The sequence below is a fragment of the Xiphophorus hellerii genome, chromosome 4 (genome assembly GCF_003331165.1).
Source record: "Xiphophorus hellerii strain 12219 chromosome 4, Xiphophorus_hellerii-4.1, whole genome shotgun sequence".
NCBI classification, from domain to species: Eukaryota; Metazoa; Chordata; class Actinopteri; order Cyprinodontiformes; family Poeciliidae; genus Xiphophorus; species Xiphophorus hellerii.
In genome coordinates this window covers 29,587,935-29,615,545 of record NC_045675.1, presented here as the reverse complement: position 1 = coordinate 29,615,545, position 27,611 = coordinate 29,587,935, and the positions used below count along the sequence as shown (strand labels likewise).

The 27,611-nt window shown below is 38.7% G+C and overlaps 2 protein-coding genes across 3 annotated transcripts in view; one reads left to right on the top strand and one right to left on the bottom strand.

The window, feature by feature from the left end:
• Positions 1-27,214, top strand: part of cep89 (centrosomal protein 89) — a 42,903-nt gene extending 15,689 nt beyond the window's left edge. For both annotated transcript variants that reach the window (XM_032561086.1, XM_032561085.1), the window contains exons 17-18: positions 16,633-16,781; positions 26,064-27,214. In XM_032561086.1, coding sequence (XP_032416977.1) covers positions 16,633-16,781; positions 26,064-26,265 — 351 coding nt within the window. In that variant the 3' untranslated portion in view covers positions 26,266-27,214. The remainder of the gene's footprint in view (positions 1-16,632; positions 16,782-26,063) is intronic.
• Positions 710-16,634, bottom strand: LOC116718841 (E3 ubiquitin-protein ligase RNF182). The gene is made up of 2 exons (XM_032561088.1): positions 16,494-16,634; positions 710-3,562 (listed from the first exon to the last, which is right to left on the bottom strand). Exons 1-2 carry the CDS (start codon positions 16,555-16,557, stop codon positions 2,817-2,819), a joined length of 810 nt encoding a protein of 269 aa, XP_032416979.1. The 5' UTR covers positions 16,558-16,634; the 3' UTR covers positions 710-2,816.
• Positions 27,215-27,611: the final 397 nt, after the last annotated feature.

Here is a 27,611-nt window from a genome sequence, read left to right as displayed (position 1 = left end):
GAAGGAGACTGATCTTTTCACAGATTATCTCAATCATATTACACTGTCACGACATGATGACAGTTTTAACAAATTTGGAAATAAAACATATTTTATGTAAAAGTTACATACTGCAGCTTTAAATAATGCATCTGCGTGAAACCTTGTATTTTAAAAATTCTTCCTCCTTGAAAGGTTTTTAAAAGGCGCTAACAATTAGCACTACCCTCATCATGATGTCCTGACGACTCGCTGTTAGCTTTAGCAGCTAACAAAGCTGCAAAATTCATAATTATTTAACAGTTAATCCAACGGACTAAATATGTTATTGCAATTCAGAGTGAAAATTCATGACTCTTGAAATATTGTATCCTCCAAGCCTTCCTGTGTGATTGCGAGATTGACATCTATAATATAATAATAATTGTGATTTGATTTGTTATTCTTATTTAGTCGTCAGACTATGTGAACAACATACAGTAGTTGGCTTGGTAGTAAAATACCTATAAGTACAAGACAACAGGTCAGTTTTTTTTTTTTCTTTTTCTTCACGTTTTGCTCCCTAAAAATAATTTTTATTGATTTTTGAAGTATGACCTGAGTGTGCTGGTGTCTCTTCAAGCCTGATCGAATGGAGTGTGGCTGATCCACTCAAGACAATAATTTTAATTCTCATTTGCGTTCAATCTGACTGATGTGCGTAGCAGTAGGTATAGTCAAAGACACACGCTTTATATAGAAAATAATTCCCCATTTATTTCATCTTCTTATGGCAACTGTATGTAATCATGTGGTATTGAGCAGACAGTGTACAAACAAAGGGAAACTTTGGAGAGGGCATTGACACAGGCAGAAAGGTGTGATTAAACGAGGTGAAGAACGTCTAAGAAAGAGAAACTTTAGGCTTTGGAGTTGAGATGGTTGTTACTGTGAGAACATCAACATGGTCAAATTTGAAGCTGATTTGTGGCGGTCACACCGAAACATAAAGGAATTACCAGAATTTTTATTAGACAGAAAGCCTTTCTGAAAACACCTCCTACATGGCTGCATTTGCTCTCCGATGACAAACAGTTTCGAATTGCAAAATTATTACTGGAATTTTATCATTAAATACATAAAACAAGTCATTCCAAAGAGCTCAGTTATCGACACACACAAAAGAAGTTAAATTGACTCTGGCTGCGTGAAAGCCTGAAGGATGGAGTTTGTCAAATTATTTGGCACAGACTTGACTTGACAGACGTGTTCAGACTTGGCTCTGAACACACAAACGCTTTGTGCGTCTATGAAACCCGTACAATTCAAACCACCTTGTTTGTGAACAGCAGTGCAGCTCAGATATCAGAATTATTATTAGAAAGTTAAACAGTTTTTAGCTTTCTCTGAGGTGCTGCTGGAAATATCCGTCTTTTCTGCATCAGTTCACAATGTCTTGAATACAAATTTGACACAGCAACGAAAAAAAAATACATTGGGTTATTAAAAAAAAACACCTTTTGGAAAATCATTCAATCCTAAACATACAAATTTTAACTCCAGACAGAACTGATTGGAAAGTATATGAGTTACATTAAACAAACCTGTAGCTTATGTGGTCTTATCATAACTGTATGCAAATCTTAGAATTAGAAATGTACTGATTTGAAAATTTGGGCCAATATCAATATTCGATATTAAAATTCCTGTTATGGCAATCAGCGATATTTACTGATAGTACAGATGTTTTCTTTAACCTTTGTGAGATGACCACCATGATATTGAGTCTCTGCTTCAGTTAAACAAAATGACTAACATTGACCAAAACCATTGTTGAAGCAGTTATAGCAGAACCATATGTACCAATCATTTATATCATTTATACAAGTACATTTTGGAAAATTAAACTTTTTTGATTGTGCCGCATATGTAACTCCCCTTTTTCGCAGGATTTGATGTTCTCTAATTTCAATGTTTGTCTCGTAAAAGCACTCATACTTCTTAAAGTTTTTCCACATTTTGCCAAGTTACAAAAACAAACCGCAATGTACTTCATTTGCATTTCATGTTATATAGACCAACACCAAGTTGACCATGTTTGTGCAGTGGAAGGAAAAAATACATGCTTATCAAACTCTTTTTCAAAACATTTTCTATTCACCCCCTCTGGCAATGCTTGTTGCTGGAATTAAAGCTGCAAGTGCTTTCCACATCAGGACACTTAATTTGTTTTGCATACTCTACTTTGCAAAATAGCTCAAGCTAAGTCAGATTAGACATAGTGTGTCTGTGAGTCAATCATTTTAACATGCTTAAATTGATTCTGTGGTTGCAATTCTGACTGTAAGTTAAGTGTTCTCATTCTTCTAAAAGGTGAAACACTGAAGTTTGTTGAAGCTTCAACAAACTTCTAAATGAGACAAACTCAGTTAGTGTCAATACTTTCGCAATGTATGGTTATGTAATTTCCTCCTAAATCTGCTTGCGTGAAATATCGAGTGCCTGCTCTAAAAGTCTGTAAGACCAGCTCATATTCACAACACGGAACAACTCAGGCACATACACAGAGACGTACATCACAGGACTGTAGGTATACTGCAGGCTCCAGTCGCAGGCTGAGCTTGTCAGTGATTCTGTTCCTCTTGACCAAACTGATATCGAAGCAGTAGGCGTGAAGAAAGCAGAGCACATCACTAAAGATAGGTTTCTGTTTCTTTCTGCGTGGTCCTTTATATGCAAGAGGACAGCTGCCTGCTAGGAGTGCTATTAAGCCCTGTGAAGAGGATGATATCACCCTAGCTTTCTTACTTCTGGAGCTTATTTTATCCTTATCCTTCGGTCCACTGGTTTCCATACTTTCAGCCCCGGGCAGAGCAGTCACACATGCCCTGACACAGGCACTGACAGAACCCATACACTAGGCAAACTGTCAGACTCGATGGCACTAAGCTAACACATACGATTCCTAGAGTCACTCTCTGGATCACTAACAAATAGATTCCTAAGGGCAGCGAACCAAAGTATAAGAAACCAAGTAGCCACACCAGGATACGTGGGACGTGATTGCAGAACTTTGAAAGCGCATCATGATCAGTGGGTCCATTGGAACTGATTGACACAGAGTCCAGGCTCTGGTCGGCGTAGATATCCGAGCTGCCGTTGTGGCTTGGAGAGTGCTGCAAGTCCCTCTGAACCTCCATGATGGTGATGACCAGGCAGTTTGAGGAGTCATGGGACGGGCTGGTGGAGGACAAACTCTTTGGCGTCAAGACCACCTCCCTCTTCTTGTCCAAACTGCAGGACTTTTCTCGCATTGTCAGGTGGGACATGATGTTGACGTCATCAGGCAGGGCGGAGACCTGGTACTCAGTGATTTCAGTTTGGTGTCGGCAGAAGGGGCAAGGGACGCAGCCCACTCCGTCGGTGACGTCCAGAATCTTAACGAGGCATCGGGAGCACACCCGATGTAGGCAGTCCAGAATCTTAGGCTTCCTGTTGTTGGCATTGTAGCGCTGGTAGCAGATTTTACACTCTAATTCCTCTGGGGGAGGACAGTCTGTCTCTTCTGAAGTAGCTGGAGGACTGCTCATCTTCAAGTCATGTTCTGTGGGACACATATGGGAACAGATTGAAAAGAAAGTGTTAGATTTAGAAATGGTTATGTTTAGCTGAACGGTGGAGTCAGGGAGACGTAGGGGAACAGACAGAAGCAAGAGGATGTTTTAGTTCCCAGCGTGAAAAGGTCAGGGCTTTGCCTTCTTCTCAGACTGCTCTGACTGTGTGTACCTGCTGGTGATGAATGATTTATGACCTGGGAATTAGATCAGGGTGTCATCCCTGTGCCCTTAGTGGCAAAGCAAAACCCAGCGGTGATATTGATCTGTGGGGAAAGGTGACAGAAGTTTCTTCTTCTTTAACATTTTCTCTCAGTTCTTGTCTGGACTACAGAGTTGTAGCAGTTGTTAGGTCGTAGAGGTCTTTGCTTTATTTCGACTTGTTCTGCAGTTTCTTTTGCATCAAATTTTGCCTTCATGTAGTTTATTTGAATATAAACTATTGATTCATAGTCAATATTCAACCAAATAGCTGCTTTACTTTGGATTTATCCTTCTTTGCTAAATTGAATATTGGATACAATTAGAAGCCAATTGGTAGTAACTTTTTGAAGGACAACTGGTGTCCTATCATTTCAAAAGAGGTAAATCGTGATTCCGTAGTAACAAAATGTTACTTGTTTTTAGTGGTTCAAGATGTGCTGTTTTTCTTGGAAACCGCTTCCTTCAAGATCCACTTATCGAGTTTTATGTAACGTGGTTCTTTCTAAGGAACAAGATTCAAACTTTTGTCCGACTATTAAGGTCTGGGCTGTCAGACTGTTATTATGGCGTTTCAATATGCCGATATACAGAAGATAAGGTTTCAGAGTTTAATCTTTAGGGATGCCTTGTGCTTTAGCTGGCATTTATTGGCCTCCTTCCAGTATGAGAACCTGAAAGTAAAAGACTACTACCAATATTGTTAGTTTATTATTAACAATATTGCGGTAGATAAGATATGGTGACAAGCATGATAATAAAACGTACATGTTGTTTAATCTTTGAGCTCCTGGAAGACTTCACTGTGTTTTGATAAAAATGAGATGAAAAGCTACTCATTCAGTTTTGCACCTGCTGATAATGACTTTCCAGAATAATTGAAAGTGATCTCAAATGAAATTCATTTTCCATTTGATTTGAAAAGCTTTCAGTTTGGACACAAAACCTGTTACTTCAGTTCCGTCCTTCGAGTAGGTAAGAAAACAGTTCAAGTTTCACCTCCTACTAGCACTCAGATTCTTTTATCCAATAACTCAAACTTTTATCCTTTGGACTAACAAAGCCTTCTTTGTCTGATCTTTTAAAAATAATAATAAAAAATAAATTTAAGGTTCTTCGAGTGATTCATGACATTATTTTTATATTCCCGTATCTTAAGACAAGGCGTACTGCAAAATGAAGGACCAAAATGACAAAAATTTTGTTTTTCTGACAGTTTTCACACTTTTATTGCTGCAGCATTGGTCAAAGACCAATCATGAGGGTCAGGGCTAGTTTATACTCGGCCTTCGATGTGCTCACAGACAGCTGAATACAACACTGACTTGTAGTTTCTGTGTGCAAACTAAGTGGCCTGGGGGAGGCCGCAGCTGTCGGGGACGTGCTTTGTTTATAATCCTGCTTCAGACGAAACTAACACACCACCCTCCTTCCCCCAACACACACATTTCCTAGCTGAACGTCACGATCAGTGCCCGTCATTTCCAGTAGTATCTGATTATTGCCCTGATTTATTGATGCATTATGAATATTTATGTCCATAGTATGTGTATATATGTGTATAGAGTTTCTTTTAGTTAACTATTAATCTTTTGATTATTGTGTCGATTAAGCTAATAAAAAATGTGCACGTCCTGCGTTTGGCATTTAGGCACTTAAACCTTATTTATCCAATATTAGAGATGCATGAAAAGATGTTAAGTTAAGTTAAATGTAGAACGTAGCATTCCGTTAGTGTGCGCTTGATTTGGATTAACTGGCTCATAATTGGATAGCAAAATGTGCTTAATATGAGACTTTTTTCAGGGAACTATACTGCTCTGTGTGTAATGTTCTTTTATCTAGTGGCATTTTTGAGTAAGTATGCTCCAGTTATTGATTAATCAATTACTAAATTAGTTGACGATCATTTCAATAATCAATTCATTACGATTAACCCGATTAGTCGTTTCAGCCCTGTTGGTCTTTGCATGTTTTAAACTAAATTAACTCTCATGTCCGTATTTATCCCTTTGTTGTGTCTTTCTTGATTAAGAAGCATGTGTGTAACCCATTCTGAAGCTGTACATGCAATAAATTACGAGCGTAAATCTGTTACAATAACAAACTCAGTGACGTGCCGGTCAACTTGGGGTCTTTGCATTCTGCCATTCGGTTTGACAGCCATTGACTCACTGCCCAGATTGCCAGTCAGACTGTGTTTGTACTTGGTCTCCTGAGCTTGTTTTCACGGCAGCATAACATCATTTCAATTCAAGCACCGGTCACAGCTCCCAGACTTCAGTTTGCCTTGCAACCACAATGTTTTCAAGAAATGTTGAATGTTCAATTTGAGGAATGTATTATTAGTGTCTCCAAAGTGTTGCCACTCACATCTTATATGTTTAGTACAATCAGGTCTTCTTCTATTATTCATTTCCTAAAGGATGGTGCAGTACTTATGTGCTTTCTGTAATGTATTCTCAGACAGTGGCAATCAGCAAGGGAAGTACAGTCTCTGTGGCTAATTAAAAATGAATTAGTAAAGGTTAACAGGGTTTGCCGGAACTGCTGAAAAGGGCTTTGATTTATCTTTTTTTTTGTTTTTTTTTTACCCCTCCAGGGGGTCTTTTTGTGGGCTCTAGTGTCCCTTATATGACAGTAGGCTGACAGGAAACGGGGAAGAAGAGGGGGGAAGACATGCGGCAAATGTCGTCGGGTCCGGGAGTCGAACCCGCGACGGCCGCGTCGAGGACTCAAGGCCTCCAAATACGGGTCGCGCTAACCGCTACGCCACCTATCAGCTAATTTCTAACACCTATGTTGATGCATTAACCAGTCCTCTTCCAATCACGGAGAAGCAATGTAAAGGAAAGGCTGTCATCCATTCATTTATGATAATAAAATATACATTGAATAGGTGAAGGCTGGCAAATGCCCAACAGGTTCCTCTTTGACTTGCTGACTGTTAAATATTTCAGCAACAGGTCTGTTGCGTTAAAAAGCCCCAAGAAACATGTCAGAAAGAAGAACCTGCTTGAGCCGTCCCAAGGACAAAACTCAGGGCTCCTTATATCAAGGCAAATGTTGAACAGAAAAAAGAAAAAAAAAATCACGGTTCAGAGCTTCATTCAGATGACATCATTTCTCATGCGTCTGGACTAATTTAGGGATCTAATTATTGTGACACTCAGATCCACAAGGGCTTTCAGCCTCTGGCAGTGAAAAATATGGATACTTCAAATAGCGCTGAAGGAGATTTCTTTCACGGCACTAAGCAGCTGCGTTTCCATTACAAATGTGCACAAAATGTTGTGTATATTCCGCTAATGTGGAAAAAGCACAATTTTGCAATTAAAAGTCACGTGAATACGTGTGTTCACACGATAGCTCGTTAAAAACAGTCATCCTCCTACATTATATCCTCCCCATTAATCTCAGGAACTGTATTTTACACTAACTCTGTTTATATAGTTTTGTATCTAAGTAGATTATGGGTAAAATCAGAGCCATTTTTCCATTTCATGTTTTGTAAAGCCAATGATGTTTGCATCCCCAGGTTTAATCTGGTATTGGGGTGTTTTTTGGTTAAGAACAGACATTAACAACTCAGGGCTCCTTATATCAAGGCAAATGTTGAACAGAAAAAAAAAAAAAAAAAACACGGTTCAGAGCTTCATTCAGATGACATCATTTCTCATGCGTCTGGACTAATTTAGGGATCTAATTATTAGCATTAGCTTTCACATTAGCATACAAGAACTACATGAGCTAAAATACTAAATTAAACTCTTGTGTTATCACTCGGGATCAGACTGTAAAGCCAGAAATGCAAAACATGCACTAAAATGTGACAAATTACAAAAATGTTGCAATTTTTTTGGAGTATGTATGTCTGCCCTGGGATTTTTTTCCGAGATGAAACGCTTCCAATTGCCTTTGTGTGGCTTGTCAGCCTTTCATCCACCAAACCCCAAGACACACACACACACGCACACCCCCACACACGCACACACACACACCCACCCACCCCCACACACCCACACCCCCACCCACACACACACACACACACACACACACATCTTTTATCTGCCTCTTATCTGTGCAGATCGTTCTGGAAAGTGTTGACCTTTGCTGTCAGAATGTCCTCTTTGTGAATCACCTCAGAATTGATCAGAAGACGCTGATATCGCTGTTGTCAGAATATTCAAACTAATAGAGAGCCCAACCTGACATCAACGTTATTAAAATCAATAACACGTATAAAACTCAGCAGCTTTAAAGTGCAGGAAAATAAAACATTGTAACAAATTATTACACATTGTCAATGTCCCACCTAACTCAGTCACTGTTGACTTCTAGACACTGAATGTTTGTTTTTTACTTGCAGTTTTAGCATTCCATGTTTTATGGAAACACAAGTGAATGTGTGTGCTGTTAGGCCAATGGTGTCAGGACCTTGTTTGTTTGAATTATTTTGGGGATTTGATTATTGTTTTGTGTTTCTTTCTTTGATTAGGCCAGCATTCACTCTCTCAGTATTTCTGCACCTCCTCTCCTTCCAACTCCAGTCATGACAAATCAGGTATTTTTAGTTTTTCGGCGTGTCAGGATTATGCCTATCAATGAATATTTCATGAGCAGCCTAAGCAGCAATGCATGTGACCTATAACTGGGTACGTGGCTTCCTGCCAGCTGATGCAAGTGGGACTGGATAGCGTAAGGCAGAGAGAAGGAAAAACTAAAAACAAAAAACAAAACAACCAGAACATGACCTGCTGCAGCTGCCGGATGATCTCTGATCTCAACATAAGGACAGAGTTGTCAAGGGGAAAATGCCTTTTTAAAAAGCTTTGCATTCTGCAGAAGCTGATCTTTCTACAGTTTTAGAAACTGTTTTATTTCCTCTGCAGCTATTTAAAAGCCGTATGAGTTACATCTTTATTCGCTTGTGTAAACACAGCCGCAACCAAGCTATCTACTGGTGAAGATTTAGTGATTAATTTATACAAAATCTAGAATAAAAAGCAGCCACATCAAAGTTTCAAACTCTTTTATGTCCTCATCAAAATGCAGCTCACAGGCGAAACGACTTATTGGTTGAACCGGCTGCTCACTGATCACAAATGACTCTGTTCTGCAGCAGGAGAGGGATCATGCTTTCATGCCAAGTAAAATATTTTTCCTTCAGCAAAGTACAGATTATCATTTTACGTGCAATAAAATCCTAAAACTTGGTAATATGTTTTCTCCATGTTCCACATCATATTTTAAAAAGCATCATCTCAGCATGTGTGTTCGGTCTAATTGCGTTTCACCCGCAGTACGTCAACATGCTGTAGGTTAATTAGTGTGTGTAGGTTGACCTGAGCGGTGACCTGATGCGGGTGGTTGTGACTCTCAGAGAGGCAGAGAGGCTTTTTACTGGCCGCACAGCGCGTTGCAAAACTATTTATACCGCTTGAACTCTTTCAGCAGCTTTGTCATGTTCATACCACAAACCTTGTTGTATTTTAGGGGTATTTTAAGTGATAGACATGTGACAAATTAAATATATGATTCTGAAGCATTCTGAGCATGACAACATAGTTTTAAAAAATACTGAATGTGAGCAAAATGCTCACATTCAAAATAGGTATTTTGTTATGTTAGGTTGCAGAAAATGAAGGGAATCTTGCAGAGGTTTTCTTGGATATCCTAACAATTTAGCTGTTTTTCTATTTAAAAAAAAAAGCTGCGTGCTTTACTCTGATACCTCTATTTTATTTTACCTTTATTTAACCAGGAAAGTCCCACTGAGATTAAAAAATGTCTTTTTCAACAATTACAAGTAGATACACAATTAATATGCCATACAAATAATGTTTAAAAACTGTCACAATCTGAAGAATTCCTCTCTAATGACTTAAAAATGCTCAATGAAATAAGTTCAGCTAATTTTCTATCTTTTTGCAACATGTTCCATGGAAACAGAGCTGAGTAAACAAATTCTCTTTTTATTCCCAATTCTGTGTGGGGAAGTGGGACACAGAGCAAGAAATGATCATTTGAACACAAAAAACAACATCCAGTCCAACAAGCGGCATCGTGAATATCAAGACAAAAAAAATCAAAAATCTGGACTTTATGTGAGAGCAGCAAGAACCATTGTTGGGAGAAAGCTGTAAGATCATGTTTACAGTTTGCCAGGAAGCATGTAGGAGACTGTGATTGAATTTTTTGGAGCAAGTAACAATGCACGCAACCCTGCTCAAAGCATCTGCGTGATGAACCAGAGTGGTGGCAGCATTATGCTGCGTTCCTGCTCAGCAGAAACAGGGGTCAGAGTTCATGGGAAGATGGGTGGAGCTAGATACGGGGGCAATCTTAGAGGAAAACCTGTTGGAGACGACTAAAGACTTGACTTCCAGCAGGACAACAACTCTAAACATTCAACCAGTGCTGATATAAAATCATTTAGATCAAACACTATTCATATGGTAGAATGGCCTAGTCAAAGTAAAGACCCTAATCAAATTGAGAATCCGTGGTAAGACCTAAAAACTGATGTTGACTCACACATTGACTGATGTCTGCATCGACACATCCTGCTGTCTCACAGAACAAAATGGTAAAAACTGATTAATAGGTTTTTTTTCTTTTATATCACCTATAGTTTGTTTTATTTGTCAGATTTTAAATAATTGGTTTTATTTATATATACAGTACAGACCAAAAGTTTGGACACACCTTTTAATTCAATGAGTTTCCTTTATTTTCATGACTATTGACATTGTAGGTTCACACCGAAGGCATCAAAACTATGAATAACACATGTGGAAATATGCACTAAACAAAAAAGTGTTAAACAACTGAAAATACCCCTTATATTCTAGTTTCTTCAAAGTAGCAACCTTTTGCTGTGATTACTGCTTTGCACACACTCTGCATTTTCTTGATGAGCTTCAAGAGGTAGTCACCTGAAATGGTTTTCACTTCATAGGTGTGCCCTGTCAGGTTAATAAGTGGGATTTCTTGCCTTATAAATAGTCATGAAAATAAAGAAAACCCATTGAATTAGAAGGTGTGTCCAAACTTTTGGTCTGTACTGTATGTATATATATATATGCCTTATTTTCATGTTCCGACCCTAAAAAGACCCATTAAAATCCAATTTTTAACAAAGGAATCCATTTGCTCTGTCACTCTGTCTGCTTTCCAACACTTTACAAACCAATGCAGCCCGTTGAAGTCCTGCATTTCCCACCGGCTTCTTCTTCCTCCACGCAGTGAACCGGTCTCTCCTCTGTTTGATGCACTGAGACGGATGTTGCAGTCGCCTAATTAGAGCCGAAAAGGTTAATCTGTTTATACATGCGCGGACGGACGCTTTATAGCTTGTTGAATAGAGTTGTTGCCTCGGGGGCTTTAAGTAGCATTTGATTTTGTGAATTGATGGAACGGATCAAGGGACATGATGTTGTTACTGAGATTGTGAGGTGTTAATTAAAATAACAGCAAGCCGGTCAGGTGGGAGGAGAGTGTTTACAATGCAGCGTTTTGGCTCTGCTCTGCAGCGAGAGCGTAAAAGTTGCTGCCTGCAGCATGAGGCAGATGCAACACTGGAGCTCATTCAGAGAAAGATAAGTCCTTTTCAGAATGTTAGCACACGCTAACATGACCCTTAATCTGATTATTATTGGTCAGATTAAAAGCACAGCATATGAAGGTTTTTCTTTCAAAACAAGAGACTCGATTCCAATATTTTCAGGTAAAACAAGTGATTCACTTCTAGCTGGGATTTTTCAGAGGCAAAGTCAAGACCGATAGCGAATCTCATTCCCAGGATTCTGCATTATGTCTGCTGCTGCACAGACATCTGACTGCTATCAACCTCACTGATCAGCTTCCAACCAGGTTTATTATGATCATGTGGAAGATATTAGTTCTTTAAAATGTTAAGAGTCAGATATGGTTTAGTTATTTGTTATGAGCAGCGGTAGTTCTATTCTTTTAAAGTTTGCCTCTGCAGAAAGCTCCCCTAAACGTATTCATTTAGACAAAAATGAAGTAAGACCTCTAGAAGTTTGAGGCCAGAAATTTACGGAATATCATAAAGTTTTTATGAATCTCAAACTGTGTTTTTAAACATTTTTTATTCAGTCTACACTACAGTGCCTATAAAATATACTAATACCGTTTTTTGTTGTTGTTGTTGTTGCTTTTAGAAAGCAGTCATGATCAACAAAAAATGATTTAAAAAACCATTAATGTCAAAATAAAAAACTGATTTCTACAACTGAATGACAAATACAGATATTGAACATAAAATAAATGATTGCATAAATATTCACACCCTTAGAGTTGGTGTTCAGTGGATGCATATGTGGAGTGTGGATAGGTTTGATATTCACCGACTTTAAGGGGGTGAATATTTTTGCATTCACTCAAAAAAACTCAAAACAGCTTATTTCTGAAAGCAATTAATACCGTAATCTCTCACATGCACTAATTATATTATGGTATATGTATACATATCTACCTAAATATATATATGATTGTAAAAATCACCAATTCATGTTTATATGAGGTATATTTCATGCATTGTTTTCACTATTTGTTGGATTTGGGTTTTAATCTCATTGTATACGTGTACAGTGACAAACCCCCCCCCAATAATTTCTAATTCTAATTTCATGTTCAATAACTACAGTCAAAAAAGTCCAATTATGTTAATCATGATTGATTTGTACAAGTGATAAAAAATGGCCCATCGTCCAAGCATGCACATTGTTAATGGTAAAGGTGATCAAACACAGCAAATAAATAAAGATGGATCTCGTTTCTGTCCTTCGATTATGTGTAATGCTAACACATTGTAGGATGCTCCAAGGGTCTAATAAAAAATATGAAAACTCCACGCTCCTTTGCATCATCAGAATTTCAGTGGATAAAATTGTTGTGAGAATCAACTATTGCATCAGTAATTAGTATTCTGGTTGCCTTGTTGCGAAGGCGAGCGCCCCCTTGGGCTAAATCTGGCAGGGACGGCTGGATGTTTGGCGGCTTACAGAGCAGGCTAAATGTCACCGCGTCAGCTGGCCAGATGCTGGTGCCCTCACGCCTCCCGGTGCGCCCCGAGACATTTGGATTCTCTGGCTGGAAGCTCTGGACCCAGACAGCACCATTTGCATTCATCGCTCGGCACAGGAAGGAATTAACAGGGAATAACTGCCTTGCAGAGGGACATTTAATAGTTCATGGTTTAATTCGTTCCTAGTTATTCGTTCTTTTTGCTTTCATTACGTCTCATTTCAGATCCACCTCTGCTCATCTTTGCTCAATAATGTTTCATTTTCCTTATTTGCTCTTTGCATGTCTGCTTCACTCACCAGAGCGTTTGTCCTGAATTTATACAATCTCGTCTTAGTCAAATCACGGCGATTTGTGTGGCAAAGCTAACCTGGAGTAGGCTGACTGAAAATCACAGCTTGAAACTGATTGCTTGAAACTATTGCACGCTGGCTTGCTAACAGAAGGATAAACGTTGCGACAAAATGGAGTTAAAAGATGCAAATGTCAGCGAAACTTCTGAACAGAATTAAAACCCGCCAGCCAGTGATGCACCAAGATTTGCGACTCGCACGGAAGGAGACATTTTGTGACAGGATGGAAAATGGAATAATCTGGTTTCTGTCAGTTTGTCACAACATTTCCGGCTGGGTGAGGTGACACGTTTTGGGGTTTAATGAGATGCTTCCTAGCTGAAGAACTTGTAGAGAAATAAATGGACAGTGTTTGGATATATACATATATATTTGTTTTTCTTCATTTGAACACAGAAAGGATTATAAAAGAAAGCCATATTCCCTACGCAGTTATGCAGGTTTTGTGTTTATATTGGTTATTTTTATTTCTACTCATTTTTGATATGGAAAAAAAATCTATTAACAGTTTGTCAAAAATGTTTCATGGCCAACAATAATGCACCAACGCTTACAGCGATACGCAGACTAATTACCAATTCCTAAACAAAGAATGTTTACATTTCAGTTTATCACAAAACAGAGAAAAATGTTGATGTTTTCGGTCAATTATAATATGTATAAAAAATTTAAAAAAAGCTTAGTTCTTTTAGATTTTTCTAGAACCTTTCAAAAATATCCATAAGCCTCTACATCCCTGTCACATTACAAACACAAACTTAAGTGTATTCTATCAGGGTCGACCAACATTGTAAAAATCTGAAAAGTGTTGTGTACATTTGGAGTTTTGCCTCCATATGCTGATACATCTAAATAAAATTCTTGGCAACACATTGTCTTCAGAACTCATGTTACTAGTAAAGCTATCAAGATATTCTCAGGAGAAGAAAAATGCAAACGTTGACTCAAAGAGAGTACACACGTTTAAATTTGACAAAGGTTTCAAACATCATGTCGTAGCGTATTTCCACTGAATTTTTAACAATGTCAGTGGCCCATGTCACCTCTTTATCTTATAAAACCCTTTATGATGCTTTAAACAACTAGTGTCAAGAAATAAGACTCTGGTTTTTAAATAACTAGCTAATGTCTATAGCAGTCCAGACAGCTATTCACGGTGTACAGTGATATTAGGAAGACGAACATGAATGAGTATCTTCAAGGTCTGTTTTTGCGTCTTTCTCAGTGCTGCTACACTAGCTGTATAGTTCACCTGTGTGTAGTTTATTGTAGGTATAAACGCAGGCCAGAGAATCCCACTGAACTAACAGAACAACTTCCGATCAGTCAAATCCAAATTGATGTAGATTTTAAACAGACTGGCAGGTTATGATTATGATTGTCGTCTGTTTCAGTGAAACGGGCGACAAAGTTCAAATGGAGGAGTCGAGACCAAGCAACACAGCAGACAGCAGGTCAGGAATAAAGTTATGGAGAAGTTTAAAACGGGCTTAGGTTATAGAACAATATCCAGGTTGTAAGCCTCTTCAAGAGCTCAGAGCCACCCATCATCTGGAAATGGGAATAGTATGGCAGAACTACAAAAAAAAGAAAAGCTACTGGAGAAATAAAGCAAGAAGAAGTCACTTTGGAGTGAACAACTAGGTGTGCACCAATGAAGCAGTTTTGTCTGCTTGTAAAATACTATGTGGGATAGAGAGCTAACACTAAACATCATCCTTTGAATCATGGAAACAGAAGCATCATGCTGTGGGCCTGCATTCTTTACTAGGGTCAGAGCTGATTTGAAGATTGATAAATATACTGTAGCTGAATCATGGGAGAAAACAGACGCAGCTCATAAACATGCAGCCAGAGTTCACAGGTTAGAATGGCCCAGTCAAAGTTCAGACCTAAAAATTACCACTCAGATATTTTTTCTATGTAACTTGAGCTAATTTGCAAAGAAGAATTGGAAAAAGTTCAGACTTATAAATCTCAGATTGCAGCGAAAAGGGGTTTCAGCAAATTATTCTTTCAGACAGGGCGAACACAAATGCACACCACACTTTTCAGATATTCTTACTCTAATCTTATTTGGACTATGTATTGTTTTCTTTTATTTCAAATTCGACATGATTTATTTTAGTCAGTGGCAAAAAAAAAAAACCTAAGTAAAACTGAAAGTTTGTGGTTGTAGTGCAGTGAAATGTGAAAAAAGGAGCGTGTGTATACTGTATATTTCAAGATGATTTAAATGCATGCTTAAAAGAGAGTATTTTTGTGGTATGAAGCCACAAAAGACTCACAATAGCTTTATAAATCAGGTATACGGTCCAAATGGGAAAAACAAAGCAAAGTATCCACTCCGATTTCTCAAAGGGGGCGGCTTGTAATGAACCTCAGCAGTTTATGGTTTACTGTCACCACTTTGAAGAAGCCTGAATAGAAAGAGTGCAGCACTGAAATTAAAGGAGCAGCCACAAGTTTCTCTTTCTTTCTTTTTTTTCCGCCCTCGAGATAAAAACACTGTAAGTTTAATATAATAAGTTCAACTTGTTTACTTTGCTCCCCCGTCTTTTCTCGGTCTTTGTGCAAACTACAGACAGGAGCAGTCAGGGGTGAAATTTGCTCGTGGCGAATGCTCGAATTATTACATCAGAGCGCTTCTCTCATCTTTCTTTACTGGCTCTGGCTTAACAGGATAAAGCGATTATGCCGTTTTGGAAGCACAATCAACGTTAATTGGCAAATTTGCATCAAATTCATATTCATTAAAAAAAAAAGCTCTTCATGTTGCTGCTTTCGTGCAAAAGTGTCACAATCACCTCACCATTGGAAATGTCTAGAATCCAGACATTATGTGCAGACGGGGAGGAAGTGTTTATTTTATGCTTTAACTAGCAGATGGTGTGACACACACGCACACACACACACAAAAAAATATAAAATCTTTTTCAGCTGTTGTCCCTTTTTTTTTTTATTCCTCTGAGATCTCACCTATTTGCTCCTCTGTCAGTGTTTTCCATTAGTGGAGCTTCTTATTCCACTTGTATGAGTGTGTGCTGCACTACCAGCAACAGTTCGGAACTGTCAGCAGCAAAACAGCTTCTAATCTGCAAACACACCCGCCTTTAATCTGAACCTACCAGTTAAATGCTTCCTAAATACAGCCTAACACACACATCCAGGTGTGCACACACACTTCAGACAAAAAGAACATGCAGGAAAAGTCCCGACGTTTCTCACAACAACAACGTGTCGCACGGGGGGTGGAGGGGGAATCTACAGATTGCAGTTTGTGCGTGCGTGCGTGTGTGTTGCTGTTACTCCTCACCTTGTCCCAGTGTGTGTGACACCCCCTCCTCCGCTCCACTTGTCTCTGCTGCGCTGTCCTTCATTTAAGTCCACCTTCTTCATAGCAACGCTCCTCATATCATTCCCTTTTGCATGTGTGCGTGTGTGTTTGTGCGCAGGTATACCGGAGGCAGGCGTCAACCAGGCTGGCAGCGTTGGAGGAGGCTGCGGAGGGGAGGACGGCTTCTTACAAGAGGGAGATCCTTCACCTGCAGAAGCTGCTGAGAGAAAGACAGGAGGCTGAGGAAAAACTGCTGCAGTCCAAACGGTAGGAGGGGGGGGGGGGGGGGGGGGGGCGAGGAGAGGAAAGGAGAGAGAGGGAGAGAGGAGGACGGGGGAGGATAGTGAGATAATGTATGAATGAGAGGAGGGGACGCGATGAGATGAAAGACAACTGTGTGTGTAGAAAGAAAAAGGTGTAAGAAAACAACATTGACTACGTTTTATAATCGAATAGTCTGATTTAGCTCATTAAAGCTGCATTATGCAACTGTTGTAAAGAAAGTGCTTTTTACATACGTGTTAAAAGTTGCGACAATTTGCTATGAGACACATTATCTGTGAAAAGATCAATCTCCTCCACCTGCTCCCTGAGCTGCTGTAGTTGTCTGAAGAGTTGAACCGCTCCCAATAAAAAATGACCAAGCAGAGCCAAGAGGAGGGTCTTAGTGCTGTCAATCAACCTCACGCACTCGCTGCTAAATGTGGACAAACAACTTACAGTTACAGGGAAACCGTTTATCTGCCGTCGGTGACAGTTTAGTAAGATAAATAAGCTTGTATTTCAGTCAATAATTAAAATAAAAAAATAATTTTAAAAAGTACTAGTTCCACTGACAGACTTTTTCACATGTCAAAAATCTTTTTCTGCTTTAAGTGAAAAAAAAACTGCGGTATTGTTTACTTAAAACAAGCATATTTTTCTTGCTGAATTTCTACGTTTCTTTTGTCTTATTTCAAGTGTACTAAAATATTTACACTAGAAACTAGACAAGACTTCATGGACAAAAACATAAAAAATAGTGTTTTTTTGTCAGTGTGCTAAACATTTTGGGGTTACATTCTAGGAAGTGAAAAGGAAATCCTTTCTAGGGAGGAACTATATGTCATTTTATTTTAAGATATAAAAAGCAGCAGCAACATAATGATTATATGCAATTCAATGGAGAGACGTTGGAGATAAAACGATCCACAGGAGGAGGAGGAAGGATCACTCTCACCGCGCTGACGGCTTTTTTTTTTTTCTATTTCTTGCAACTGTCTTTCAAAAATCATCTCCAGAAAGGAGAGTGAAACCCCAGACACGTCCCCCTCACATGTTGAACCCTGCTTTCAGGTTCACTGCAGGTTGCCACACCGAAATGCGATGCAGCGTGTCAGGAAGTTTCTCAACAGCGTCATAATAAAAAGCAGTGAAGATGCTGCGGCGTCATTATGGGATGCCACCAGGGACATTAGCACCCCATAAGTTGTGACATGCTTCAGTCTGCCGAGGGAAGCGCAGTGGGAAGTCCAGGAGAGATTCTCGGGCGTATCCGCAACCATATATGGATAGATTCATAAAAAAAAACAAAAAAACCCAATCAGATTTATTTTGGTCAATATCGATAACAATGCCATTTAAAATAATTGTTCTATAAGTTTGGAAAGACAGGGCATCTCGGTGCAACTTGAAGAACCGTGAACTACTTTCAACATAACAGTTTCCTGTTATCTTTCTGTTTATTTTCTTTAATGTAGGCTGTTATATAAAACATAAGGGTAAAATAAAATCTGGGACATAGTGTTCTTCAACAGTTCCTCAATAGAAAAGCAAAGTGCTACATTGAAATTAAAATGTAAAATATACTGAAGCAGAAATCAACCTAACGTACAAAATAAATGAACTAGAAATAAATTAAAAAGAATAAAGTAAGAAAATGATTAATTGCCTTGACTTATTATAAATAAAACATTAAACATATGTGCTCACATTTTAGTGCAGCTACTGTAAGATTTTTATAGATTTCAATAAGATTAGATTAGACAAAATGTATACAATAAATGTCACTTTACATATCAAATCACAGTCTAAATTCCAGTTGTTGCTCAGGGGGGCAGACATGACCGCAAAGCAAATCTTTCATATTATTTATTTATTTTTAAAAGTCTGTACCAGTCAAGAGACATCACAAAATGTGAAATGTCAAAAGTAATAACACAAAGAATCATTTTTCAGCTTTGCATTGTTTTTGTGTTTTGATATCGACTCTGAAGGATAAACTGAATTAATCACACAGCCCTGATGGCTGGATAGATGGATGTGGTAAGACATGGTAGCGCAGATGCAGCAAATGAGGATCAAATCTTAATATACCCACCGTTTTCACTGATGGGAATTTGGCTTCATCTGGATATATATTGTCTTTTCTCCAGATATAACTTTCTCAGCACTTTGGAGTGACATGTGGCCAATAAAAGGAGCAGCAATGTTTTTTTGTGGCGAGCATTAGCTTTAGTCTTGCTATTTTTTCAGCCTTAAATAAAGAACAGATTTGTTTGTTTTTTTCAAATAAATCTTAAATACTACCGTGTTGAATGGAAGGGTTTGAAAAAGAGATTGTTTATGCTGCACAGTTTGTGCAGCCTGTTAATAAACTTGCACTGTCAGTATTATTTTATTGAATTTTCTTGTCTTTGTTTTATATAAACATAGCACCCTTCTAATAATCAGATTGCTCCAGAAAAAAAAACAAAAAAAACTCTCAACTGTTCCCCTCTCTGTTTCTCCGACTGTGGGTCGGTCTGTTTTTAGATCCGTCTCCGGGCCTGATGCCCGCTGCTATCAAATGAAAGCAAGCTAATCAAATTGTCTGAAGAGTCGGCCCTGCTCTGCCTGGAGGGCATCTTAATGACGAATCACACACATTATCAGACACATCTCTAACCAGGACGGCTTTACCCGATCTCAGGAAGGTCGTTCGTTCTTTTAATTCAGCCTCGCTTGCTTTGTAATTTATGTAGTAAAGTGCTACTATCGGCGCTATTCATCGGGTGGAAAAGGCAGCTGTGTTTTAGTAAATACACAGGACGAGATCCTATCAGCTGTGATTCAGCCTCTCTTATCACTGGCTGCCAGTCAGTTTGGTAATCGATTTGTAAGATTGCCCTGATCACCCATGTGCTCTGCATGGTTTATTTCTGAGACAAGTGGCTGAATAGTCGACCCTTTCAGAGAAATCGGACTAATAGGGGGATAAATAATATGAATTGAGATATTTTTTTGTATGAGAGGCTTAAGACATCTCTAAAGTTGTCTTGTGATGCAATAAACCAAGATGTACGTTAGAGACAGATGTTTCTTTCTTTCCACATCAAGTTGCTTCCCATCCAGTCCACTGTTTTTTTTCTCCTCAGTTTTACATATCAAGATAAAATAAAAAGTCAATGGCTCTCGCATACCTTATTAACCCTCCAGACTAATGACTATTATTGAAATTTGTTAATATACATTTGATGAGAACTTAACACTCCATTTATCAGTGTGAAAAACTAACAACTTCCTATAATTTTTGGTTGATTCAATTTTATTACAGGGGCAGTATTATGTGAATCAACTTTTTTTTTTGGTAGCAATAGATGTATTAACTCGCTTATAACTTTTACAAACCAGTAAACCGAACAGGTTAACTAGTTAAGAAGATTTTGCTCAGTGTTTTTTGGCCAAGAAAACCAAGGGAAATAGAGCGTTCCATTTCTTTTTCGCCGTTTTTCTACATGTGTTGTGAACTTTTCAGAGGTGTGCCCCTAAACTTGCTTGCTGTAGTTAAATCCCTATAACCACCTACTCATCGGAAATGATTGAGAACAAATTCTGATTATAACTTAGAGCTTCCTCCCTAGCTCTGAGTTTTTGCTGAGTTTTTGACATGTGACATCTAATCAGAAGCCCCTCATTAAACTGAGCTCAGGGTTTTACAGCCAAAAATCCCTTTAATGACACTGAGTGATACCAACTGTCTCAAAAGATATGTTATTAGGAAAACTTTTCCATCTTTGGCTCATTCGTGCGATCAGAGCAGAGTTGAACCTTGCCTCAGAAAATGGTCGGCCTAATTAGACTTTTTCTGATAGCCATCCCCCGGACAAGCCTTGCCAAGTCATTGGAACACACACCGGGGCCAAAATGTTACAGAAAAATCCTGTTTGTAGATAGGGTTTTTATAAAATACCCCTGGTTTGTTTTTCCTTTTTGAGAAAATGCTTTAGCTTTGTTCTCAGGAAGAGGAGCGAAACTTTTCACCGTCTCCCTTCAGAAGAATCTTTCTGCGAGTCAGTCTCTGGTCCCTCTCATCCTCTGCTTTATATTCCGCCCCTGGTGCAGCCGCAGAGATGCTGATCGGTTGTGATTGCTGCCTGCCTCCGGGGAAGCGCCACGGCCCGAGACTTCATGGAGCTCTGGGGGTGGCAATTGAGCTTTCAGATCTTTGTTTTCCCTCCTCTAAACATAGTCTGCTCCTCCCACTGCTACCTAGCCACTCAGCACATAAAGACTTGCTTCATATAAACAAAAAGCAACCTCCAAGTCAACAACCAAAGCTGGTAATTTGCTGATAAATTACCATTTACATTTTCATTTAATTTGCTTTCAGCAGCCAACAAACTGAGACCCTGATTATATAAGCCATTGTCAGTAAGTTTAGAATCTGATTAAAATGCAGCAGGGTTTCGCAGGACTGAAGTCAGTGGATGGTTAGTATTGATTAGGAACTTCTTTAGTTCTTTAGTTCCTAATCCTTTAGTAAATCCCAGTAAATTACGACTTAAAAGATGTATTGTGGCAAATAATTAGCTTTCACTTATTAAAGGGGCAGTGTTATGTATTTTCTATGTTACCTTCAGTTGTTAAAAAAATGCTATATTTATCAAATGTAACTTACAAGAAATTTTACCTTGTGGTTTGATGTTTGGAAATTGGGCCTGTGCCGCTTTAAAAACTGCTCTTTCTGAAACTCCGCCTTCAGGAAGTCATCACAGCATCGCTCCTCTATCAACCCTTTAACAGCTTTTTTACCACTGAGAAGAAGCCTGCATAATGAGCTCAGCAGATGTGCAGTTCTACCAGGTGTCTGCTAATTGCCACTGGCTAGTCTGAAGGAGCCGAGTGGGAAAGTCGTGGCGGAAGCTCTGAAGCCTGGAAACTGCAGCTCAGAGGAGAGGCTGCGTCTGAAAGGTGGAGCCAGGTCCATCCAGCCGTTTTGCACAGCTGAATGGTTGCCATGGGAGATTAAAGGGTTTCTCAAACATTCATGAGAGAATCAAGGCAACACTCCAGGAATGTTTTTGATGAAGGAATAACAGTATAACATGATGTAAAACTCAAAGATGTTGCTTTTACATAATACTGCCCCTTTAAAATATTGATTTTTAAGATAATATTAATAGTATTACTGTCAATTCTGTTCCAGCATAGGGTTGAAGCAGCCTTTCCTTCTGCTGTTGAGCACCTCAAAGTGCTGACAGTCATTTATGTTAATGTGTAGAGCTGGCCTCGAGCTTAAAATTCATAAAACTCAAGTACACAAATGATCATGCTGCAGAAGTTTTCTGTTCCTTCAGGCTCCCTCATTTGATCAGGGCCTACCTCGTCCGTCAGAGCCACTTTCCTCTCAAATCATTCTGCATTCTCTACGAACCTGAGGCAGTTGCCAAGGACTATATTTCGCCTGCCCTCGCAATAACCTGCCAGTTAGAGAGACATGAAAAAGACGACTTAAACAGGCAGAGATGGGTGGCGGTTTTTTGTAGCAGCCGTTGTAAAAGATCCCCGTTTGTTATTTTACGGTCGTAGCAGCCTGTGGCGTTTGTAGCTTTAAGCCCGTAGTGAGTGAGAACCTGAATTGACATACAGAGGTAGTGCTTTGCTAACAGCAGCCTTCAGCTCATACACATCATTTCTAATCATGTTGTATCTCTGAACCCAGCACTGAGATGTTTCTTCTGCATCCAGCAGAGATAAAGCTCTTTACTTTATTATTCTTGTAATACTCATCAAAAACACAGTAGATCCAGCGGTTGAAGGCTAGTTCAAACACTCAATCAAATGTAGATTTACATTAAAATATGCATTCTGTCCTGATGATGAGGCTCCTTTTCTCATAGTAAAAGTTCCTTATGAAAATTACCCATAAGCATGTGTTATATATACTTTACAGTAAACCCATATTTCTGGTTTAAAATGTTTTTTTTTTATATTGGTCTGAAGTATTATTCTAATCTTTAATGTCTTGCTTGCATTAGCTGTAAGTGGAAAATGATCATAATTTGCAAAATAAAGACTTGGAAAATATGAACCTGCATGTTATTAACCTATATTGAGATTGAGGATTGAGTGGCTGAAATGAATGAACTTCTCGGTAATTTTCTGATTTATTGAATTGACCATATGGAATGGCTGCAGTGCAGATATCTAAAGACGCAATTGTACTTAGTGGTATGTAAGCCACACAGTGACTGGCAAATGTTTCAATATCCTTTTTTTTGTGGAATATCAACAAAAAATATAGAATCCTTGCTAAGTGGAAGGAGTAGGATACTACTTTCAAATGTGCAATTTTTAAATAAAGAATCTGCTTTCCACAGATTCCACTATTTCACAAAATCCCAACAAAATACATTGAAGTTTGTTGTTGTAACATGGCAGGATGGGAAAAACTTCAAAGGTCTTTCTCTTTTTTCTCTCTCTTTTTTTTGTAGAACCTTTTTGCAAGGCACCATGTATATTTAATGCAGCAAAATACATCTTAGTGGGTCTGTGGTCACTGCAATCAAGCCAGTCTTCAGTAAGAGTTTCTCTCCATCACAGGCGCATTCATCTTTTTTCCTCTATGCTGAAGCAGCAGGGAATGTGAATGGCAAAACACTGGTTGCCATTGGTAACTGTTTGGATTGGATGTAATTAGCGAAGAATATGTGGTGGTTGTCACTCTGAGACGACAAGGGACAAAGTTTTTTTTTCTTTTTGTTCGCATTGAAACACATCAATAATAGAAAGAACAGTTTTATCTTTTTTTTCTTCACAGTCTAGTCGACGTTCTCCAGATGGACTAGCAGTCGCTCTAAAGCTCAATGAATGACACTGAGGGAAATGAGTCCTTGACACCAAGCATCAATTGAGAGTTCCGATTTTTTATACACACAAATATATACATATATTTTCAGATTTTCACGTGGGGTTCTGAAATTCTGTAACCTTTTTGGCTAGGATCCAGTTATTAAAAGTCATTTGAAACACATTAAAAAGAATAAAATAATTATTTTACACCATCTCTTGTTACCATCTCTAATGGCCTCTAGTCAACAATGCCTGACACAGGTGCTTTACATAAACATGTATCAATAAATGTAAATCTTGAACTGTGGTGAACCACCACAGAACATGGATTATATTGCTTGACAAATACAAAATGACCAAAATTGCCACTAATTATGTTTTAATTGACTTTATGTTACTTGCTGAGGGGCAACGTTGTGCATTAATGAACATTTTGAACAACACAAACGTAAATGCACCAATTTACAACCAAGGCTGATTTCCATTGTCTGCGTCCCTAACAAATGGTGCAAGCTAAATTATTGAAAATTATAGTAGTAAAAAAAAAAAAGAAAGACGAACCAACAAGGGAAGAATGCATCAAGATTAATTTACAATGCCACTAAATATGCCATATATATATGCGGTTCATATACGTTTGACAGGATTACCTCATGTGGCAAAAGCGTTAATGTTCTCCTCAACACTGCCTTCCAGATAATTATTTACGTTGCGATTAGAAAGTATTTGACCTCTTACAGATTTCTTCAACAATAGTCCAGAAGATCCCAAAAATAAAAAACAAGAAAATTTTTTAGCACTGCCGTCTGAAACTAGTGACAGTGTCATTATCTAGAGTAAAATACGTCCTGTACCAACACAAACTGAAAGGCCACTCAGCGAGGAGGAAGCCATTACTCTAAAAGAAATGTAAGAAACCCAGAGTGCAGTTTACAAATGCACACATGGACACAAACCTTTGTTTTTGGAGAGATGTCCTGTAGTCTGATGAAACAAAAGTGGAACTGTTTGGCCATAATGACTATTGATATTTCTGAAGGAAAAACCGTGATAATTGTTCCATCCTAACTGTGAAGTACAATGGTACAGGAGGAACTGGTACACTTCATGAAATAAAATAGAAAGAACATTGAAGAAACATCTAAAGATATAAGTCAGGAAGTCAAAGCTTGGGTGCAAATTGGTTTTCCAAATGGACAATGACTGTCAACGTGCAGCCAAAGTAGTTACAAAGTGACTTAAGAACATCACAATAATGCACCTTTCCCCTATCTCCCATTTACACTGTTGGGATCAAAGTCAACGTTTAGGTGTGGCCATCACAAAGCCCTGATCGCAACCAATATTGAATTGTGGGTAGATCTGAAAAGGTCTCGGTCGCACCAGTTCTATCAGGAGGAATGGACCAGAAATCCAGCAAACTATTGTGAGAAACTAGGGGAAGAAAACCAAAGCCATTCAGTTCAAAGACAATGCTACCAAATGCTGAGGAAATGTATGTAAACTTTTGATTTTGAAGACATTGATAATAAATCTCTTAAGATATGATCTTCCTCGTAACTGTGACATTTAGAAAATAGAAATAATGTTGGTAATTAGAAACATAAATGCTGTTTTACAGCAGAAAATCCAGACGGACAATGCCTGACCGTCAGTCCGTGACCTTGTGTTCAAACATAAACGATCTGGAGCAGAGAAGTAATTTCAACTTAGAATGACTTTAAGAATGTTTTGGAGAGGCCTAGTCAAGATCAGGACCTCCTTCTCATTCTCAGGCAGTGGCCTTAGAAGCCTCCGTTGTGGTGGAAGTACAAAATCTCTGCAAAGAAAAGCGGGTCAAACTTCCTCCACAGTGATGTAAAAAACTGCTTAATCGTAATTGTCAATAGTTATGTCAGATAGTTTTGGATATCGGATAGCTTTTTTCCACGTTCTCTGTCTGATATTAACAGTTGTTTGATTTTTTTACAAGATTTTAGAGAGACAAAAAAGGAAAAACTGAATCTGTAAGAAGGTAGATACTATTTCGGCACGTTGGTACCGTTTAGAAAACCGAGCTGCACTGTCTTCTTACAGCCATAAACCCGCTCGCTATTTAAACTGCTGAAACCAATGTGCCGCAAAATTCAGTAGGAATACCTGGCTTTCCACCACAGTGTCACAATTGCCTTGACAGTTACGCCTGTCTCACTGTGGAAATCAGCAGACGCCCTCTGGCTCGCTCAAAGGCCAATAAGCAACAGCCGAAGAAATCTTCAAATTTATTTCAAGACAATTTCACACATCCACTGCATGCTAGGCCCCCTCCAGACCCCCTGCAGAGACTCTCCAGCAGCTCCCCGAGTGAAAGCCACAGCAGATTACTCTGTGAGTGAAGCAAAGTGACTGGTGGAGCTGATTTCCTTGTTTTAAAAGAAAAATTTTTTTTTTTTTTTTTTTTACAATTTTTTCTTTTAGGGACGTAGAGGAGGAGTTGGAGGTGGTGTGGCAGGCGGCAACACAGGAGAACCAGCAAATGAGGGAGACGCTGTTGGACACGAAGCTGAGCGGGGCGCTGTCGGCCTGGGCGCTTTCCCCTGACTTCCCTGCTCAGACTTCAGAGGAGGCCATCAAATCCCCCCTGCTCCAGCAGACGCACGGGCTGGATTTCTATTGCTGAAGACCCAGAGACTAAAACTGGCGGCGTCTGAACATCAGAGGATGGTACTGGTATCTGGGTCACGCTTTCTTTAGCTTTTTTTTTTTTTGTAAGACGAAAGAGCAGACAATCAATAAAACTAGGAAGAAATTAATCCTGAAGGCAATCCGTTGGCCTGGGAACGCACTTTTCTGCACTTTTTATTTTGACATTTGACATAGTATTTTACTTGATTTTAACATATTTGTTTGTTTTTTTCTTTCATAAAATGTGCCATGCACAACTGAGGGGGTGAGCTGAAGAGTAAAATGGGAAGGTGAAACTTGACTGAAATGTCCTGAAGTCAAAAGGCAGTGGTGCCATCTACTGGACACGACGTGGCAATGACTCTATTACGGTCTTTGACAGTCTGCCAGAGAGCAGGACAGTGACCAGGCTGTGTGGGTGTAAATAAATACACCCATCATCTGTACACTGAATGAGGAGAAATAAGAGCAATAATGTTAAACTCATTGAAATTTAAATTTACTTGAAGAAGATTAAAAATGTATATGTCAAGTGAGTTTTCTCTAATAGATATAAAGAACATATTTTAGACATATTTAAGAATGTTTATATATTTGTACATCCTAGACCTGTAATTTTTAAGCCCGACTTTTATGATTGTAAATAATAAACCAACAATTCACATCTGGGAGCCAAATTTCTTTTCTTCTTTTTTTAATTTTTTTTATTTTTTTTTGTTTGAAAGCCCAAGGTAGTGTGACCATCTAATATTTTGACTCTAACTGGGAGTTGGACTAAAACACAGATGGTCACAACTACTGATAGATGTTATCAGAAAATATGATAACATAAAACAAAATTATGTATTTATACTTAAATATAGTCCATGTGACTTTATGCTGTGAAGTAGTGAGAAGGAAGACTAAAATATGGTATGTGACCATAAGGGAACATGTAAGTGTTACATAATAAGGCCCTAAGAGGTCTAAAAGGGCCAGTATTATGTCTTCTCCAGCCACATAGTATCACTTTGTTGCAAACTATGTTACCTTTAGTTGTTATAAAAATGCTATATATATATGAAATATGCCTTGAAATTGCATATTGAAACCGTCAGGAAGTCATCATAACATGACTCCTCTGTTTATCACTTCCAGTAACCATGAAGAAACTCAAAGAGCTAAATGTTTTAGGTTTAGGTTGCATTAGTGTGTGAGTTCTTATTCTAATCGATGAGTGTTTGAGGTGACAAAGTGATTTTTACACAAAAGCCTTTTGTTGTACTAAATATCTGTTGTGCTCTACTGATGGTGTGGGCATTTTTAGAAGAAGAGCTCCGTTTCTAAGACCAAGCAGTCTTT

Bases quoted from the DNA above. Each gene is read 5' to 3' on its own strand.
- LOC116718841 (XM_032561088.1), bottom strand. From the start codon at position 16,557: ATGAAGGACAGCGCAGCAGAGACAAGTGGAGCGGAGGAGGGGGTGTCA. The intron at 3,563-16,493 runs GTGAGGAGTAAC...TGTGTCCCACAG, and splicing joins GTCACACACACTGGGACAAG to AACATGACTTGAAGATGAGC.